General features: G+C 44.5%; 1 protein-coding gene across 1 annotated transcript in view; it reads right to left on the bottom strand.

Moving 5' to 3' along the window:
* Nucleotides 1-20,000, bottom strand: part of ATRN (attractin) — a 173,346-nt gene that overhangs the window by 62,810 nt on the left and 90,536 nt on the right. The window contains exons 20-24 of the mRNA XM_082050319.1: nucleotides 14,894-14,987; nucleotides 13,985-14,037; nucleotides 11,978-12,072; nucleotides 11,404-11,482; nucleotides 10,839-10,996 (exon numbers count right to left, since the gene is read on the bottom strand). Of these exons, the coding sequence (XP_081906445.1) occupies nucleotides 10,839-10,996; nucleotides 11,404-11,482; nucleotides 11,978-12,072; nucleotides 13,985-14,037; nucleotides 14,894-14,987 (479 nt within the window). The remainder of the gene's footprint in view (nucleotides 1-10,838; nucleotides 10,997-11,403; nucleotides 11,483-11,977; nucleotides 12,073-13,984; nucleotides 14,038-14,893; nucleotides 14,988-20,000) is intronic.

The following is a 20,000-nucleotide window of genomic DNA, read 5'->3' as shown; positions in this document are numbered from 1 at the left end:
ACATATTTTCTTTCCCTTTACCCTTCCTGAGAGCTTTCATTCAATTAGCCAGCGGCTTTTGATTACAGAATGACATTAATTTAGAGAAAGGCTGGAAACCTCCAGGGGCCATGTCCAGTCCTCTGGGATATTTATGCCCGGGATCAAATGCCTTAATGTTTCCTCCAGAGACAAATCAGGGTATTAGAGGCAGTTGCAGACTCTGCTTTGTAACCGTGATACGGTTTCTCCGCTCTTTCTTACCCCGTGCATTATCAAAGCTTTTCAGTTTAGCCGTGAACCTCAAAGAGATGACCCTAGAGAACATCACCCCAAGATTCATGGCACCTTAAAGAGGTCCAACGCCTAAAATTACAAAGGAAGAAAGTGAAGTGTGGGGTCTGGCATCTCTCCAGCTCTGTTTTGAAGTGGAAGGGTATTGTCTTCTCCAGTTGGCAGGAGTTAAGGGCACCCCAAAGCTTTCCTTGGCCGTATCCAAGTGTCGTCCATCGCTGAGACCAGCAAGAAAATAACCACCTCCCGAACCATGTCAAACATCGAGTAAAATTAAAGCTTAATTGAAGCTGGTATTAAGATTCACGCTAATGGAGACCACCTGTTTTATGGGTAACGTTGCCAAGGAAAATAGCAGGATGGGCAAAGAGTATTAGAAGAAGAAATTTAATCCGAAACGGCTTGAATGGAGGAGGTTTCCTTTGAAAAATGAGAACTGGGGAGAATTTCCGTATTGACACACTGCTGGACACAAGAACCATGAAACAGTGAAGTGATGATGGCAAAGATCAGAGCGAGAGCTTTGTCTGAGGATTGTGAAGCCTTCTTAGGAATGTAATTCCCGGCACTTCACAAAATTCTGGCTGCTATTTCCCACTTAAGAGCCATGTTCAGTATAAGAGAAAATAAAATTGCTTTGATCAGCCATTCCTTAGAAGAATCTCAGTCTGGTTTAGAATTCATCTCCACTCCGAAATACAGCTGACAGCAGCACCAGAGGGTTCCATATGAACTAACCCAAAAAATACATACTGGCTTAAGGAAAATCCACATTTACAAGGCTTTTGCCAGTTTCACGAAGCCAAATCGATGCAAAGTAGTGCACTATCAGCAAGTTTGCTGCTGACAGCAAGCTGGGAGGAGTGGTGACACTGGAAGCTGTGCTGCCATCAGAGACCTGGACAGGCTGGAGAGCTGGGCAGGAAAAATTTAATGAAATAGAACAAGGGCAAGTGTAGAGTCTTGAATCTGGGCAGGAACAACCCCAGGTTCCAGTGTAAGCTGGGGAATGACCTATTAGAGAGCAGCATAGGGGAAAGGGACCTGGGGGTCCTGGGGACAGCAGGGTGACCATGAGCCAGCACTGGGCCCTTGTGGCCAGGAAGCCAATGGGACCTGGGGTGGGTTAGAAGGGGGTGGTCAGTAGGTCAGAGAGGTTCTCCTGCCCCTCTGCTCTGCCCTGGGGAGACCACACCTGGAATCTTGTGTCCAGTTGTGGCCCCTCAGTTCCAGCAGGACAGGGAACTGCTGGAGAGAGTCCAGCGCAGCCACCAAGATGCTGCAGGGAGTGGAGCATCTCCCGTGTGAGGAAAGGCTGAGGGAGCTGGGGCTCTGGAGCTGGACAAGAGGAGACTGAGGGGGGACTCATTCATGGGGATCAATATGGAAAGGGGGAGTGTCAGGAGGATGGAGCCAGGCTCTTCTCAGTCACAACCAGTGATAGGAGAAGGGGTTCAAACTGGAACACAAGAGGTTCCACTTAAAGATGAGAAGAAACTTGTTCCTGGTGAGGGTGGCAGAGCCTGGCCCAGGCTGCCCAGGGGGTTGTGGAGTCTCCTTCTCTGCAGACATTCCAACCCGCCTGGACACCTTCCTGTGTAACCTCATCTGGGTGTTCCTGCTCCATGGGGGGATTGGACTAAATGATCTTCCGAGGTCCCTTCCAACCCTGACATTCTGTGATCCTGTGAAGAGCACGTGGTCTCCTACATTCCTACATAGACTTTCAGCGTATCATTGTAAATCAGTGGTTTACAGGTCAAAGGAGACCATTAGCGAAAATAATACAATCCCAGAGCAAACCCTTTGGTTGCAACGAGAGACAGAGCACAAATCCCTTGATGCGTGGGAATAAACAGAGCTCAGGCTGTTCCCTTAGACTAACGACTAAGAAACGAAGAAAAGGTCATAAAAACGTATCAAAATTAGTAGTCACGGGTCTAATATACGAAGCATTTGAATCCAAGGAAGCGTCGTTTCCGAAACCTTTATTCAGAGCAGACTCGCACTCCCACATCTATTTGAAATCTTACTCGGTCGCAGCAGTTGCAGCTCTTAACCGGAGCACTAAAAATGTGCATTTCTGCTTCAAAACTTGGCCGCAGTCGTCCTGGCAATGGCTGCGCCGGCGGGAAGTTCACATAAAGCAACATACGGCAGCGACGGGAGGGCCCCAATGAAGGGAGTTCATTAAAGAGAACATCGGCCAAGAGGTTTGCACGTCAGCGTTTACATTTCATTCCCCAGAATGGTTTCTGTACAAGCAGCGGGTTAGTGACAGTCACCCCGTCCTGCACCCAACAAAAGGCTGATTTAATAAGAGCACAACTTGAGGCCGTCCTCAATTTGCAGGATTCCTGTATATTACGGTTCCTGCGCTTGAACTTTTGGCAGGTCCTCGGAAAGCGGCGATCAGTCGAAGGGAGATGAATTATCTCCACCTTTGGGTTCACCCTTCTCAGCTTCAGCACATGAATTAGGCGGCATTTCAACAATTCAACATTCAACGTATCTTCCCATCAGGATAAACAGCGTGTTTTGAAATACGGAGAATAACTATGACAAGGCATTATGTGACTGAATGAAGCTGTCCGCAGCGCATTAACGTTCTGTGCAGAAAGGAATAATGAGGCTTTGGGAGAGACTACGTAGACCCCCAGTCCTGACATAAATCAGCTGGAGGAACCCAGAAAAAACCCGCAACAGAAGCTTGAGAAACTAAAAAACATGGACAGGAGAAGCAATTTTAGCGATTCTTTAAGAAATGAGAGTTGAAAGCAGCAGTTTCAGTGACACAAAAATTCCCCATCGGTTATCAAATAGTTCCAGCCTTCCAAGTGTATACGTTGCCTGATGCTGCGTTAGCACGTGCGGAGATGCTACGTAGTCACCGTGATGCTTTTGTGAAGCCAAAACCGACGACAAATCGCTGAGCAAACGTTATATGGTGAATATCTTAGCAGGATTGTTGCAAATGGTGTATTTTGTATGCAAGAGGCTGCAAAATCCGTTCGCCTCTTTCTGTTCCTTGAAGCATTTGGCTCATAATTAACGTTTAAGCACATTCAAATTAAAATACTTCAACCAACGCGAGGGGAAAGAGAGGAGGCAATCGCCAGTTAATGATACAATTACAAACTGTGTTTTTTCCCTTAATCAGCTTCTAGGCATCTTATATATACTGGGAAAGTAGAGATCAATGCAAAAGGCTTTGAATCTGGGAGAAAAAAACCCTAAACTCAAATGGGACAGAATGTTAATGAAAACAATAGTTTGGGTATGAAACAAGACAAGAAAACAAGTTTATATTTAGTGAGTGGTAGAAAACACAGTCAACAGCAAGCCGGGAGGGAGCAGAAAACCATTCAAAAGGGGTGAATTTAGCTATATTAGCAACTCTAATTTTCATCCCCTGAGCATTCAGGAGAGGGACTCACTGGAATGTGCTCCAGGTACAAACATGTTCGTTTAAATGGTGTTAAAAACTGCTGACATTTACACCAGCAGCAAAGAGAGTTTCAAATTCTCACTGTTAATTAAAGCGAGCTGACTTTGGGCTGGACTGAAACCTGGGAAAAGTCGCCCTCCGAAAGCTTCTGCACTGAATTTCCTTGCATCTTATTGAGATATTGTATAGCTATAGATTGCAAATAAGCAGCTCTTTTCTAAGGTGAGATGTATTTTCAGTGAATAACAAAGCAAACATTCGACAAAGCATAAGAAAAGTAAAAGAGGGAAAGGAGAAAAGGGGAAGAGTTGTGGTTTGCATGACACTTATAAAGTCACCACGGCCATGCCAGATGAAGTTTGTCAGCAGAGAGAATGGAAATCAATGCGTTTCCAACAGGACCTTACCTGGGGTTTATGGAAAGCCTGGCAAGTTAGGGTGTTAAGTGAACTCCACGACGCAGCTTTCATACCCGGCTACTCGGACAAGAGGTATCAGGAAGCAGTTTGGCGTATTTTGAAGGCTTTCGGCATTTTGTAGCTTTTTCTTTTACAAAATAATCATTTCGAGCCATTAGAGCAGGCAGGGAAAGACATTCTAAACCAATATACTTCAGGAAAAATAAAAACCAAGCTAACTGAAGTGGTTTTGAAGAGAGGTGGAGCGAGAAGGAATAAAAACAAGCCAGAATTCAGCATTGGCAGGGACATGGGTATCTGTAACACAAAGAGCATTTATACTCTCCAAGCCCAGATTTTAACAGGGAGGAAGAGAGGGAAAGTGAGACAGATTTCAATCAAGGACTTCAGAATCAAGTTTCTGATATAAAAAAGAAATAATGTGGATTGTAGGTGAATTGCTCTGCAGTAAAGACTCCACATTTCTTAAGTTCTTTGTTTCATATATACACAAATTTCTGTTTGGAGACATCCACTGTATCTAAACTGAAAGTAAGCCAGGATGAGAGTGTGTAGCTACACTGACTTTTTATTATGACATTCAAACAAACAAACAAAAAACCCAAAACAGCAGTTAAACGTGCTGCACTGTGCAGGATCAGACCAAACATGCATAAGCTGCAAGGTGACGCACACGAACAAAAGGACAGAATATTTTCCAGCCGTCTGGCAGCAGAGTTTCACTGACTTCATCAGACTTTTAATATTAAAAACACACTGATTGCAAAAGGGAAATTGAAGCATATTCTGTAGCTGCAGAAGAAGTTTAATAGTGTAACTGCGACGAGCAGAACTGTAGGAGGTTCGGTCTCTGAGATAAGAAAAGCAGTTCTGCATCCTGGCCGCAGTGCAACACAGAGTTTTAATCAACGAGCCAGTTTCCCTAAAGGACGAAACCCAACAGCACAGGAACTTTTATGCAGTGAAATAAGGGATCACGGAACAGTTTGGGTGGGAAGGGACCTTCAGATCTCCCCCAGTGCCCCCCCTGCCATGAGCAGGGACATCTTCACCAGCTCAGGTTGCTCAGAGCCCCGTCCAGCCTGGCCTGGGATGTCTCCAGGGATGGTTCATCCACCACCTCTCTGCCCAACCTGGGCCAGGCTCTCACCACCCTCAGGGCCAACAATTTCTTCCTCATGTCCAGCCTGAATCTCCCCCCTTTAGTTTAAACCCATCACCCCTTGTCCTATCACAACAAGCCGTGCCCAAAAGTCTGTCCCCATCTTTCTTATCGGCCCCTTACTAAGCACAGAAAGGCCACAATAAGGTCTGCCCAGAGCTTTCTCTCCCCCAGGTTGTACTATAGGTCATGGAACGACCTATTAGAGAGCAGTGTAGGGGAAAGGAACCTGGGGGTCCTGGGGACAGCAGGGTGACCATGAGCCAGCACTGGGCCCTTGTGGCCAGGAAGCCAATGGTACCTGGGGTGGGTTAGAAGGGGGTGGTCAGTAGGTCAGAGAGGTTCTCCTGCCCCTCTGCTCTGCCCTGGGGAGACCACACCTGGAATCTTGTGTCCAGTTGTGGCCCCTCAGTTCCAGCAGGACAGGGAACTGCTGGAGAGAGTCCAGCGCAGCCACCAAGATGCTGCAGGGAGTGGAGCATCTCCCGTGTGAGGAAAGGCTGAGGGAGCTGGGGCTCTGGAGCTGGACAAGAGGACACTGAGGGGGGACTCATTCATGGGGATCAATATGGAAAGGGGGAGTGTCAGGAGGATGGAGCCAGGCTCTTCTGGTGACAACCAGTGATAGGACAAGGGGCAATGGGTTCAAACTGGAACACAGGAGGTTCCACTTGAATTTGAGAAGAAACTTCTTCCTGGTGAGGGTGGCAGAGCCTGGCCCAGGCTGCCCAGGGGGGTTGTGGAGTCTCCTTCTGTGCAGACATTCCAACCCGCCTGGACACCTTCCTGTGTAACCTCATCTGGGTGTTCCTGCTCCATGGGGGGATTGCACTGGATGAGCTTTCCAGGTCCCTTCCAACCCCTGACACTCTGGGATTCTGCGATTTTGTGATTTCTGGATGTGATAGTGCTGCCAGGCTTCTTCAGAAAAGAAGTCTCCCAACCAGTAAGAGCTGATGCTATTTTAGACTTTGTTTTGGCAAGTAACAAGGACATTAAGAAGCGCTGGTGATGTAAAATTACCTTGGATTGAGTGCACACAAGTAAAGTCATATTAAATTAAGGATAAAACAAGGCAAGAGTTGTAAGAGAATCAAAATTCACCCCTTTTAGCTATGAGACATTAAATAAGACAGTAACATCAAGTGGACTAAGGAGATAAGCAATGGGAAAGCAGCCGATCTAAGTATTTCTTTCAGGTCAAAGATGCAAAACTGTTTGAAAGCTGTATCTTCAGAACTAACCTCAAAAAGCACATTAGGAACAATTAAAGAGTCTACGTATCATGGAGAGGAAAGGATTCATTAGCAACATCTTAGAAGCCGGAAAGTAATATAGAGATAAAAAAGGAACTGCCAAATGTCAAGCTGCGCTAGACCTCAGCAAACGATCAACAAAATCATAAGAGATGTTTCAGCCAGACAAGAGAAGGAAACCAGAAAGGGAAAGGAGACAAGAGATCAAAACAATCCGCTACATCGCTAAAACTAAATTAGAGTTTTCATTTAGGACAAGGACGCTGAACATGAGCGCACGGCAAAATGGGAACAAGGTTAGAAAAGATGCACAACGAAGGTGGAGACAAAACTCAAATGTTTCGATGTGTGTGAAGTCGGTGAGAGCAGAGAGCACAAATCCCATCATTCCCTAAGAAATGGCCCACGAAATAACACCAACAACTCAACAGTACGCAAAGTTTCAGGACCGGATTTGATCCCCATCCAGTGGGATCTGGACAGGATGGAGAGCTGGGTGGGGAATAACCTGATGAAATTTAACAAGGGCAAGTGTAGAGTCCTGCATCTGGGCTGCAATCTGAACTGGAACCCCAGGTTCCAGTATAAGTTGGGGAATGACCTATTAGAGAGCAGCGTAGGGGAAAGGGACCTGGGGGTCCTGGGGACAGCAGGGTGACCATGAGCCAGCACTGTGCCCTTGTGGCCAGGAAGCCAATGGTACCTGGGGTGGGTTAGAAGGGGGTGGTCAGTAGGTCAGAGAGGTTCTCCTGCCCCTCTGCTCTGCCCTGGGGAGACCACACCTGGAATCTTGTGTCCAGTTGTGGCCCCTCATTTCAAGAAGGACAGGGAACTGCTGGAGAGGGTCCAGCTTAGGGCAACAAAGACGATTAAGTGAGCGAAGCATCTCCCTTATGAAGAAAGGCTGAGGGAGCTGGGGCTCTTTAGTTTGGAGAAGAGGAGACTAAGGGGGGACCTTATTAATGTCTATGAGTATATAAAAGGTGAGTGCCATGAGGATGGAGCCAGGCTCTTCTCGGTGGCAAACAACGATAGGACAAGGGGTAATGGGATCAAGCTGGAACACAAGAGGTTCCACTTAAATTTGAGAAGAAACCTCTCCTCAGTGAGGGTGCCAGAGCCTGGCCCAGACTTTGAATGTCTCCAGAGGAGACTCCACAACCCCCCTGGACATGTTCCTGTGTAACCTCATCTGGGCGTTCCTGCTCCATGGGGGGATTGGACTAGATGATCTTCTGAGGTCCCTTCCAATCTCAAACATACTGTGATAGTGTAAAAGAACTGAAGTAGTAAATGAAAAACTGAGTTAAGCAATAGAGTTGAGAGCACTAAACTGTATTATGTCAGTATTTTTTGCCTGTGAAAATAATTAGTTGTACAGACACAGGAACTACAGCTGAGCTAATCCCAAGTTTATCACAGCTTTCAATACATTGAAAGTTCCTGGGTGGAGATAAAGATTATTTCAAGAATCACAGAGGTTAAGGGGACAGATGTCAGCTCAAGGATGGCATTTTGACAGACTTTGACATCTCCTTCAATGACACAGACATAAAAAGGAAGGGTCCTAATTGCGCAATCTGTTGACAAAGTTGAAGGGGATCATCAATAAAAACATGGAAAAGAACAACACAGAAGGACAAGCATTCAGGAGCAGAAATGTGGCCCAGGAACAGCAGCAGGATAACACCTTACGATGCTGTTAGCGACTGAGAAGAATGTTCATTGTCAAGACTGGGAGCTCATCAGCTGGAAACCAAGGATGTGAAAGAATAGGGTACATTAGTCCTTATTAAAAGAATAAGAACTACTAACTGCTGCAGCCAGGAGAATGAATGCAGCAAACCGCTGCCATAAAAGCACCCAGAAAGGTCCATGAAGAACCCAGAGACACCGTTGTACAAAGACCTGATCTCCATGACCGACCAAAACTGTACGAGATCAATACAAGCGAGCGCGGAGGAAAAAGAAATGAGGCAACTGAACCTGAATAACCTGTTTCGCAGGACAAAAAGATGAGGGTTTGTCTTGCTTAAGCCAAAAAACAAACACGAAAGGCTGAGAGAGGATACGACTTGTCCAAATTCATCCGGGGAAAGCGGAAATCCCAGCTGCCAAACAAGGAGATGGAGGGGACCCTGAAGCTCGATGACACCGGTATAGGAAATGCTGGCAGGAACTCACTGTGAATACAGGTAGGGATGAGATGGGAATAAACACAGCGGAGCTTAAGGGACAGGAGACAAAACTGCTCTTAAACATCTACAAAGTCCTGACACACAGCTCTGCATCCAGAAATAGCAAAGCAAATAATTGAGGGTAGGTACAGTCCAGCACTGATTACGGAAGGCAAACTATCAGTCAGCAAATAACCCGTAAGTTAAAAAATAAAATACACATATTTTCTGTCTCCTGTGATTATCAATTTGATAAAAGAAAAGCCTGAACATTTAAATAAATCATTACACAAGTGCCCACCTTTGTACGCAGGACATGACTTTCTCTCCTGAAAGCAGAACTTACATTAAATGAAAACAACAAGGCTTAGGAATTGCTGCTTGTCTATCCAGCGATATAAAGGTTTTACCTGGCAGCTCTTGCAAACTCCTCTCTATCTAAAAATTAGGACTTGATGATGAACTAAAACTTTATCAATTTGTAGAGTAAAAACTCTCCAGCTGGAAAATGATTACCAATATCATAACTGATATAAAAAAAGAACCAAAACACAGTCCAAAGTCAGCCTATCAAATCTACCCAACAGGATGAAGTTTCCCAGGTGCTTAATAACCACCATGTTCACCAAGAGGTGACGCGCACATTTCACAGTTTCACAGGTATTCCTAAGATTTTCTTCAAACTTCAGGAAATACCTTGAAAAATATCACTATAGCTTAAAGGACCTTTTTTCCCAGGTGGATCTCATTTCCTTGCTCAATATTATCATGTGCATCATCTTTGCTGAAAGTGACCGCCATGGTGAGTTTGTGTGAAATACCAAGTAAATCACTGTGAAGTTGTCAGCTTTCACGTAATAACTGGTTAAATAAGGGTGAAGATGGAAGAATTTGGGTTCCTACATTTGAGAAAGATTAAAAAAAGGCAGAATTCACAGAATCCCAGCCTGGTTGGGGCTGAAGGGACCTCTGGAGATCATCCAGTCCAACCCACCTGCTCACGCAGGGTCACCAGAGCAGATCACACAGGGTCGTGTCCAGGCGGGTTTGAATGTCTCAGAGAAGGAGACTCCACAACCTCTCTGGGCAGCCTGGGCCGGGCTCTGCCACCTCAAAGCAAAGAAGTTTCTCCTCATATTCAGATGGAACCTCCTGTGTTTCAGTCTGTGCCCGTTGCCCCTCATCCTGTCATTGGGCACCATGAAAGGAGTCTGGTCCATCCTCTGACACCCACCCTGGAGATATTTATCACCATAAATAAGATCCCTCTCAGCTTTTCTTCTCCACTCTGAACAGACTCAGCTCTATCGGCTGCTCCTCTTCAGAAAGATCCTCCACAAACATTCTTCAAATATCCAGAGCCTCATTTGAGATCTCTGTTCCAGACCTGGGAGTACATTTGTCCTTCAAAGGGCCCCCATACCACCCTGAGTAAGCACACACACTGCGGGCTGTTACTTGACTTAGCCCAGAACAAGAAGGTGACCAAGGTTTCTATTAATTATCTGCAACCGTATAGCTACAGAGTCTCCGTGACCGCAGTCTGATCTACAACTGCTTTCATGATCCACCAACCTTCACCCACCGCTTCTTCAGCTCCAGCTTTACCATCACAGTCAGTCCGACATCTAAGTGCCTCATGTGTGTTGTGACTGCACTGAATTAAGGGAAACAATGAGCTTCATGTTATTCTGCAGGTACCACCAGTCCTGGGCAGCACAAGAAGAAAGGAGGATGGTCCTTTAGCTGTGTATTCTGAGAACAAGACATTAAATACAGACACTAAGAACATCATCCCTCTTTTCTCATCCTGGGCTATACCACACTTTGTTTTCTTCAACATCAACACCTATTCATTTAAAGCCAGAGATCTCATTAGAACGTAGCCCTGTTAATTAGCGAGCACCCTGCTTTACGTCACAAAACATTTTAAGATCCACCAGGCTGAGGCGACATCAGAAGGTGACGGCAACTTTTTAATCTTAATCAGGAACGTCAAACCCCTTGGATGCCAATGAGTTGGTTCAGCTCGGACACAAAGCGCACGTTGCTTGAGAGAAAGAAAAATGTATCTTTAAATAATTACACATTAATTGCTCCTACCTGTATTTTGATCGGCCAGGTGAAATTGCTGACGTAAACGAAGAAAGTGATGTTCGGATTGTTACGGAAATCAAATTTCTCATTGGAGAAACTATCCTTGTATTCTTTTATGTTGGTTCTTGAAACAACTGGTATTTCCTCTCCAGCCTGCGTGCCAGCTGTTTGCAGATGTTAACAAGTAGCAAGAAAAGATGTTACAACGCACATTTTAAGTGCCAAACAAAAAGGGCAAAGCATCATGGATTTTAATGTTATAGAATTAACGATTCATCTGAACGCTGCTATTTTAAGCTGAATTGCGTTATCAAAATCACCGTATGCCAAAATACTGCATTACTAAAAATCGAATTTGCACCTTTCATGATTACAAAACACACTATTAAGATGGAAAAACATGGTTATTTTTAATATTTTAATGCTGCCCTGTGGGTCTAACATTTAAAATCGTTATAGAACAAGTTCATAGGTTAAAAAAACCCTAAAACTTTCCCCAATTAAATTTGCATTTGTCAAAAAGTGGTAACTGAAACAAGGTACCAAGCAACTTAGATCACAGTCCTCTTACCCGCAAAACTTGTGGACCAAGTAATGTTGAGGTTGAAGTTTTTAGATGCGTTGATAAACATGTCCAGGTCTCTGTTTTGCTAGGGGGAGAAAAGGCAAAAAACATATTTAGGATAAGGAATTTAATTGTACTGTTTGCCAGCAAATATCCAGTGAAAAAAAATCTTTGGATTTGTTATTTATATCAGGAAATACATGAAGCAAAAAACTATTTAGTTTTCTGAAAGTCGTATTGTTAATAAATAACAATAAAGAACAAAACAAGTCCCATGCGTAGAACAAAACGGGAAGAACACTGACACAACGTATGGGTTGAACAACTTGCAAAACTAGAGTTGCTCAGCAGTTGTTTGAACTGTGAAAAATCAGCTGTGGTTCCTGATGAAGTTCTACCATGAAGATTTGAAACCGCATCGCCAAAGCAAGCTCAAAATGTCTGGTTGCTTTGTGGAACTGGACAAACATGCTGTGTCAAGGGAGACCTGCAGAACTGCAATAATACATCACCTCCACGGCCAAGAGAAGACAAATATATCCCCAAAGGGTGAGGCTGGAAGGGAAAGCAGAAAATTTACCTCTTCGGGTGTTGCAACGAAGTTGATTGCTGTGTAATAGCGATCATCCTCTTGAGAAAGGCTGAAGGTGAACTGATAGTCAATGAGCAGAGTATCTGTAAGGAAAGCACAGAGAAAGTCACCCCTTGTCTTGGAATAAAACAAACTTGTGCAAAGCGAGGCACGATGCTGCTGAGGGCACAACGTGCTGTGACAAATCACTCCAACCTACGCATGGTCCCACACAAAAGGAATGGACTCCCATCTTTAAGTTGTGCCTAGGGGGGGAAAAGAGGAGACATACTTTCCATGCAATAGCCTCCAGCCTTAATCTAAATGAATGTTCGTAGCTGTATGTTGTAAAAAACAAGCCAAGATATTTATTTTCCACACTTCAAGACTACTGTGTTCTAAGGGAATACTAGGAAAATGAAATCGAGGTGGAAACGCCAATCGGGAGGGGACAAAGTTCCACGTGTTGTAGGTTTCTGTACATCAGTGGACTTCACAGGGAGGATTTCTACGGAGCAGCTGCTTGTTAAGGGACGCGGCTGCCACCCGGCCCTGAGTCTCATCATGCCAGGAACAGTTCTTGGTCTGCCTGTACCCATGGAGTCAGAGAACAGTTTGGGTTGAAGGGACCTTCAGAGCTCCCCCAGTGCCCCCCCTGCCATGACAGGGACATCTTCACCAGCTCAGGTTGCTCAGAGCCCCGTCCAGCCTGGCCTGGGATGTCTCCAGGGATGGTTCAGCCACCACCTCTCTGCCCAACCTGGGCCAGGCTCTCACCACCCTCAGGGCCAACAATTTCTTCCTCATGTCCAGCCTGAATCTCCCTCCTTTAGTTTAAAACCATCACCCCTTGTCCTATCGCAACCGGCCCTGCTGAAACGTCTCTCCCCATCTTCCTTAACGTCCCTTTTGAAGTACAGCAAGGCCGCAATAAGGTCTCCCTTCTCCTCCTCCTGTGCTCATGTCTCCCTAGGACTGGGCTACCACTTCTCTGCTAATCCACAGGGCACAGCCGGTTTTGCAGATACATCCACCAACCTCAGTAACTTTTTATTATAATGCGTTATTATGACTTGTACATATTCCAAAATCCCGTGTGGAGGTATCCCAAGCACTAACAAACACAAAGTGATCCACCAGGCGCCACTTTTATTGCCTTCTGGAGAGCCCTTGTTGCATAGACACAAGCAAGACAACCTTCTGACGCCTCCCCACAACGCCACTAAGACAGAAATTACCAGGGAAGAAGAAAACCAAGTAAGACTGAATGTGTATAGCATGAGGTTGATCCTATAAAAGCTGTAAAGTTCTGTCTTTTCCCCATTTTTGCCCACTTCACCACCCCCGCCATTGGCGGCAATGGATTAGGTCATCCTTGCAAAGAATCCCATGAGAAGAGTTCAATTTCGCTAAATACACCACGTTGATATTTTGTATTGCCCAAAAATACTACTTGAGACTTGCACCTTTATGTAATTTAAGATTACATCTCTCCGTGCCTGCCAATGTGCTGATTGCCAATATTTGCAAATAGAAGCTGGAGAGTTTCCATGAAGTAATCTGAATCTTGGCAAAGCATCTCCTCCAATTGCACGGCAATCCAACTGTTCACTTCGGGGGAAACGTGGCAGTTTCGAAACCTTACCCATTCGAACACGGAAAAGAATTTAAAAACAAAATAGTTCTTTTGCGCTAACAAAAATTCTGAAGATGTGCTTTGCTTTTGACTTACAAAACGTATATTTTAGCTTGTTTTCCAGAAGACCAGATTTCATCTCCAAGTCATGTAAGAAACAAATCATTACACGGACCTTAAAGAGTATATTTTGGTTCTCTTTAAACAAGACTTTCATGAAAACCGAAGCGTTTTTAATCTACTTTTTAGTCCTCCCCATGTATTTCAAATACATAATCCATTCTCTTTAAAACAGATGCTGAGGCAACTAAAACTTGTTTAAAATCAGATCAACTTCAAACACATTTTTTATCTCCAAACAAAATTCTACAAGTACTCACAGTAACACGTTCCTTTAAGTGGATTTCCCTGATATCTGTTTTCAACTTCGCACCTAAAAAGAATACATATTTTCAATAAACAGGTACGTTTTTCAGTATTATTTCCAGCCACTAAAAGCCAGAAAACACAACCTGTGCTGATAATGGTACAAAACTACAAATAAAAGATGCAAGTCTAAGCTATACCGGGCTGCTGGAGAAATTCTATGAACCTTGCAAGTCGAAGTAGCACACAATAAAAATGAAATATTAAATTCTGGATATTAACCTTTGCATCCACTTGGAATGTATTTATTAGCTCTTAACAATGCATAGAACTGGATTACTACAAGAAAAACTGAAGTTTCCATTTACATTTATGGCTATTCCAGGATCTAGTCCTATAAACGTTTACTCATGCGAGCAGCACTTGAAAAATAAACCCGGCAATGGAATTATACGCAATGAAATTATTTCCACTAACATTCCACTAAAAGCATTTCTGTTAATGTTACAGAGAAACCTCCAGCAAATTTGTTGCCCTGGAACTGCTCTATTAAAACGCTTGAATGTCAAAGTCTTATTTCAGCATCAGGGTGAACAGACAGTAAAAATCTACCAATTAAAAAGAAACTATGGAGGGATAAAGCAAAGTGGTTTGCACAGCTTGGAGGTGGGGGCATTACTTTTTAATCCCAGCCCTTCTGCGTGACATTCGCAGTCGAAATGCTCTTAAAAATGGAAATCTTGAGGAAAATCATTTTGTTGGCGTTATCCCCTCGAGGGAAACACGTCAACGAAGTTACGCAGCCGTCAGTAGGAAAGATGAGCGGAGAGATCATAAATACAGTCATTAAAACATGTAGGGGTTCCGTGCCGGTGTGTGCGTGCGGCTTTTGGATTTCAAATAGCAAAGTGCAATGAACTCACAGTTGACACTCGTCTCCTTTGATCCCCTTGGTAGTGCAGAAACATTTCCCCGTGTTTGTGTTGCAGACAGACGCGTGGCCGTTGCACTTGCAAGCTGTTGAATGAAGCAAGAGAAACAGAGAATCGATAGCAATTAAATCCTTTAGTTGCCAAACTGAGATATATCAACAATTAAAGTGCATCTGAAAACCCATTTGGTTCTCTTTTGGTTTCTTTGTGATACAGAAGGCAGCCAAAAATAGAACCCTGCGTCAAAACAGAGTGACTGCAGGCTCCAGGACTGATGTTTCCTGTGAAATCATGATTAGACTGTGCTTTTTAGCCTCAAAAATGTATTTTAATTCCTCTCCTGTTTTCAGATAGCACTAGGGATGTCATAACTGGTAGGAGAAAGACAATATTTGGAATAGTTTTGGGCTTGCTAACACATTTCAGCCGAACTCAAAACTCTTGAGAGAAGAGTTTTCTGCAAATAAAGCCAATCTCATGGTGCTTTTAGGGCGTTCTCTAGAAATAAATAGACCTTTGAGGAAAACATGTCATGATCAACACCACCAATGTATCTGAAGTGTAGAGCAGTTAGTGCCAAGAACGTGATGCCCGTTCTGCAAGTGGTTTGGGGTACATGCCCCAATATATTTTAGAAGAGCATGAGCTGAATGACACTGAGTTGGGGTTGGAGAAGATCAGGAATGTCCCCAAACTACCTCAGGTTTGTGGGACGCTCAAAATAGAGGAGCTCAGCTACCCCGAGCCTGCTCGAGACGCAAACCAAGGCGTCGCAGTGGGGACATCCAGGAGATTTGCTTCAAAAATTCCTCTCGATGCAAATTAAAGTGTTAACGTCGACACGCTTTGAGACCTCTATTCATAAAAAACCAAAGGTACATGCAAAAAAAGCCCAAAGCAAAACCAACAAATAACAATAAATCCAAGACAAGCAGTTATAATGTTCACTACAACCAGAAGAATGGATAGAATAACTTCTCCTGGAAGGCAGGTGCCTTCTAGAAGTTATTGTACAAATGAAGACACGTTCACCTGAAGCTGTACAATGTGAGAGGGGAAACAGGACAGAAAGATCCCTCATTTGTGGTCCATGAGTTTGCTGGAAATAACGCGTTTTAAAGGCCTCCTCATTAAGATGACATTCCCCTTCTCGTTAAGACATGAGCCATTTAATTTACCAGTAGATTTTTGGGCATTCTGAATATCCTCGCCAACCCCAGACCTTATTTTATAAATCCTTTTGATGCTTTCTTTATATTGGCACGTAAGGGAAGCTATAATGTATCAGGGACACTTAATTGTGCTTCTCAGATGTGGATGAGCTGTTTCCTAGCAGCAACACGGAATAAAATATGAAGAAGCATAGAGGCCTATTGTGGGAACGAGCAGACTGAACGAAGATTTGACAAAATAATTGTAGCCTGTGAAGCAAACACACTTCTCATTAGTGGTACTTAAAAAAGAATAGTTCTTAATACTATTGAGAATGCCTTGTAGTGCCTTCCTCATGCTCTGCCAAAGGTAAGCAAAGTGAAATTTGATCAATATTGAACGCTAACATACATAAAAATTAGGAGAAATTCATGTTGTTTAGATGCAGATCACAGTATCTTGAGCGCTAACATTAATGTTTCCTCACCCTGCTCTTAAGCCACAGAAGGCTGAACACTCAAATATCTCTATGTTACTTATTTATCCATTTTTCCATGAGCCCCGTAACTGGAGATCATCCACTAAAGGACTGGAACACGCACAAAGAAGAGAAATGAGCTTGTGGCTTTTCAGATAACACAAAGTTTGGAAACAAACCATTGACACCCTTGCTGGAGTTTAAAATTTTCCTCCAGAGTTTGACGCTAGAGCAGAAAGTCAAAATTACTGGAAAGGGTTTTTTGACTGTGAAGCATGGAACATTCTGATGATGAACCACCTTGCAGTGAGTCTCCTGCCACCTTCTGCACAAACCAGGGGTCACGGACTCATTCGGAGATGGTCACAGGGATCTCCACTCCTCTTCCCACATCTGTGATGGTCCAGCTTCCCAATGACAACTGCATCACCACACAATCCCAGCCTGGTTGGGGTTGACGGGACCTCTGGAGATCATCCAGTCCAACCCACCTGCTCACGCAGGGTCACCAGAGCAGATCACACAGGGTCGTGTCCAGGCGGGTTTGAATGTCTCAGAGAAGGAGACTCCACAACCTCTCTGGGCAGCCTGGGCCAGGCTCTGGCACCTCAAGGGAAAGAAGTTTCTCCTCATATTCAGATGGAACCTCCTGTGTTTCAGTCTGTGCCCGTTGCCCCTCATCCTGTCACTGGGCACCACTGAACAGAGTCTGGTCCATCCTCTTGACACCCACCCTGGAGATATTTATCACCATAAATAAGATCCCTCTCAGCTTCTCTTCTCCAGGCTGAACAGCCCCAGCTCTCTCAGTCTCTCCTGATCAGAAAGATGCTCCAGATCCCTCATGGTCCTCGTAGCCCACTGCTGGACTGCCTCTGGTAATTCCTTGTCCTTCTTGAACTGGGGAGCGCAGAACTGGACCCACAACTCCAGCTGTGTCCTCATCAGGGCAGAGCAGAGCGGGAGGAACAACCTCCCCCCACCTTCTTAATGCACCCCAGGTACCACTGGCCTTCTTGGCCACAGGGTCACATTGCTGGTTCATGGTCAACGTGCTGTCCCCCAGACCCCCCAGGTCTTTCTCCATGATGTTGCTTTCCAGCAGATCAACCCCAACCTGTACTGGTGCCGGGGGTTGTTCCTCCCCAGGAGCAGGACCCTTGTTGAACTTCATGAGGTTCTTCTGTGCCCAGCGCTTCAGTTTGTCCAGATCTCACCTCCCAACACCGTTCCTTCCATGTCAAGTGCTCAGTTGTCCTCCAATGTCCCCGTGCAGCCCTGGGAGGGGGGAGCGGGCAGGACTGCAGCACCAGCAGCTCATCTGGAGCCACCAGCAAACATTCCGTTCAGAACCGCTGCCGCCATCTGATTCCAGGCATAACAGCGCCTTCCGTCCTCTCGCAAATAACTTCCTTATCTACTGCGAGCATATTTTCATGCGAAAGTTTAATCAGAAAATTCAAAAGATCCTGAATGCGGAGAAAGCACCTTGCAGCTATTTTTACATTTGATGTGCTGCATTTCTTGCCCTTCCTGATTAACACTTCTCCACGTTGGACACTTCCTAAAAGCAATCGCTGAGGAGTGATTTAGCCACCATTTCATTATTATCTGCCCAGCTCTGAAAACACCAATGCCCGTGACAATATGCAAACAATTCTTTCAGAGAAAGAACTGCAGTTTGTCATGATTTTTCCAACGCAAGTGACAGAGCAACATTCACCTGCCCTGGTGGTACCGAGCAGCAGGAAAAGCATCTTATTCCATCCGTTCTTTTTATTCCTCCTTGGTTTTTGAACCCCATCGTTACCTCTTCCAGCTCTGCTTAGACTCACCCATTTAACAGGCAACTACAATCCTAATAATGTCGCTCAAACTCCTGATGGATCAGCAGAATAGGAAATACTAAACATTGGTATTTTTTCCAGAGCTGAATGTTTGTCATTTTGAGGATATTTGCACTGAATATTTGCCATTTAGAGGATATTCATAGTCCCCATGCTGCTGGGGCCATTGGGCTGACGCTGCAGATCTGCCCATGGAAGTGCAAGGACTCACACTAAGTGTGCAAACGCACAGATGCTTGTGCACACGATGGATGTCGCCATGCACGGACATCACCATGGGGTCTGAAAACAAAATCGTATACAACACTGCACATAAATGCACAAAAAAGAGTGGAATTGGCACATTATTAAAGGGAAAGGAAGGAGGAACGGCAGCTCAGAGGAGGGGAAAAAGCAGGAGTTGGCTCTATTGCCCATCAGCGCATCTTCATCTGAACAACTCCCCTCTGGAAACCTTCCCACCGAGCAAATATTCGCTCTGGCTGCATCAGACAGGACCATTTCCTCTCGCTTTCCCTCTTCCGAGCCGCATCGCTCACTCTGCCCCGTTTCCTGCTTCCCTCCTACTTTCGCCTTCACAGTAAATAACGTTAAATCACAGCAAATTAAAAACCTGCGCCCAAAGCACTTGAGAGCAAAACACTTTTGACATGAGCTACTGGTTTCATCAGATAACGAGTGAATGCTGTTCCACAGCTCTCTCAACACATTTTCTAATTTCTTTTTCAGGCATCTGGCTGACTTTTCGTTTGTCATTCATTATCTCTACAATAAACTATATCTGGACAATCCTCACACGAAAGGGTCCAAAGTAACTTAGTCTTGATTTCCACGCGCGCAGAAAAGCAACAAACATCAAAAGGCACTTTGTGATCCAGTGATTAAACCTGAGTGCTCAGAGCAGAATTATGTGTTCTCAGGCCACCTCAGCCTCAATTTATTCATCCCTGCACTTCAAATTATCTCCACACAAAATGAGTTTTTACGAATATCAGTGGTATTTAATCTCGCAGATAATGTTCTGAAATAAAGCATCGGAGATGCACGTTTTCCTTTGCACCCGTGTTGTTGTGCTGTCGTAATTTCGTATCCAAGCTACTGCGACACTGATTTTTCAAATCTTCCCTCAAATCACCATCTTCTTCACAGCCACAAACATCACCAAGTTGTTCTTGCTTTAGGAAACAGGACATTGGTGCTCCAGCTACTGACTCTCATCTTCATCCAAAAGGTTGATGCTCCTTCCAGTAACCATACTAAAGGAATTTCCAGTATTTTCTCCCAGATTATTTCCATTCTTTGAAGGAATAACTCAAAGTTTTCAACGTCTCTTCATCAATCACCTTCACTTATTTCTTCTGGGATGCCTACAAACCACCCACATTCATTTTATTGCCACTAACACCAAACAATCTTATTTCTGTACTACCTTTTCCATTGCTGTATCTAATTCTAAATATATTCCATAAAAGCTTTTCGGAGCAAGAAGCCCCTTCCCTTACATTTGTGTATCACCCAGCACAGCTCTATTCTGGTTTACAACTCTTCTCCCCGTGCTACAATACAGAATTGGCAGTAATTCAGAATCATTTTACAAGGTTCAAGGTCAAAACTTTAAATC

The sequence above is a fragment of the Streptopelia decaocto genome, assembly GCF_964273445.1.
Source record: "Streptopelia decaocto genome assembly, chromosome: 4".
Taxonomy (NCBI): Eukaryota; Metazoa; Chordata; class Aves; order Columbiformes; family Columbidae; genus Streptopelia; species Streptopelia decaocto.
This window is presented reverse-complemented; position numbering and strand designations above follow the sequence as displayed.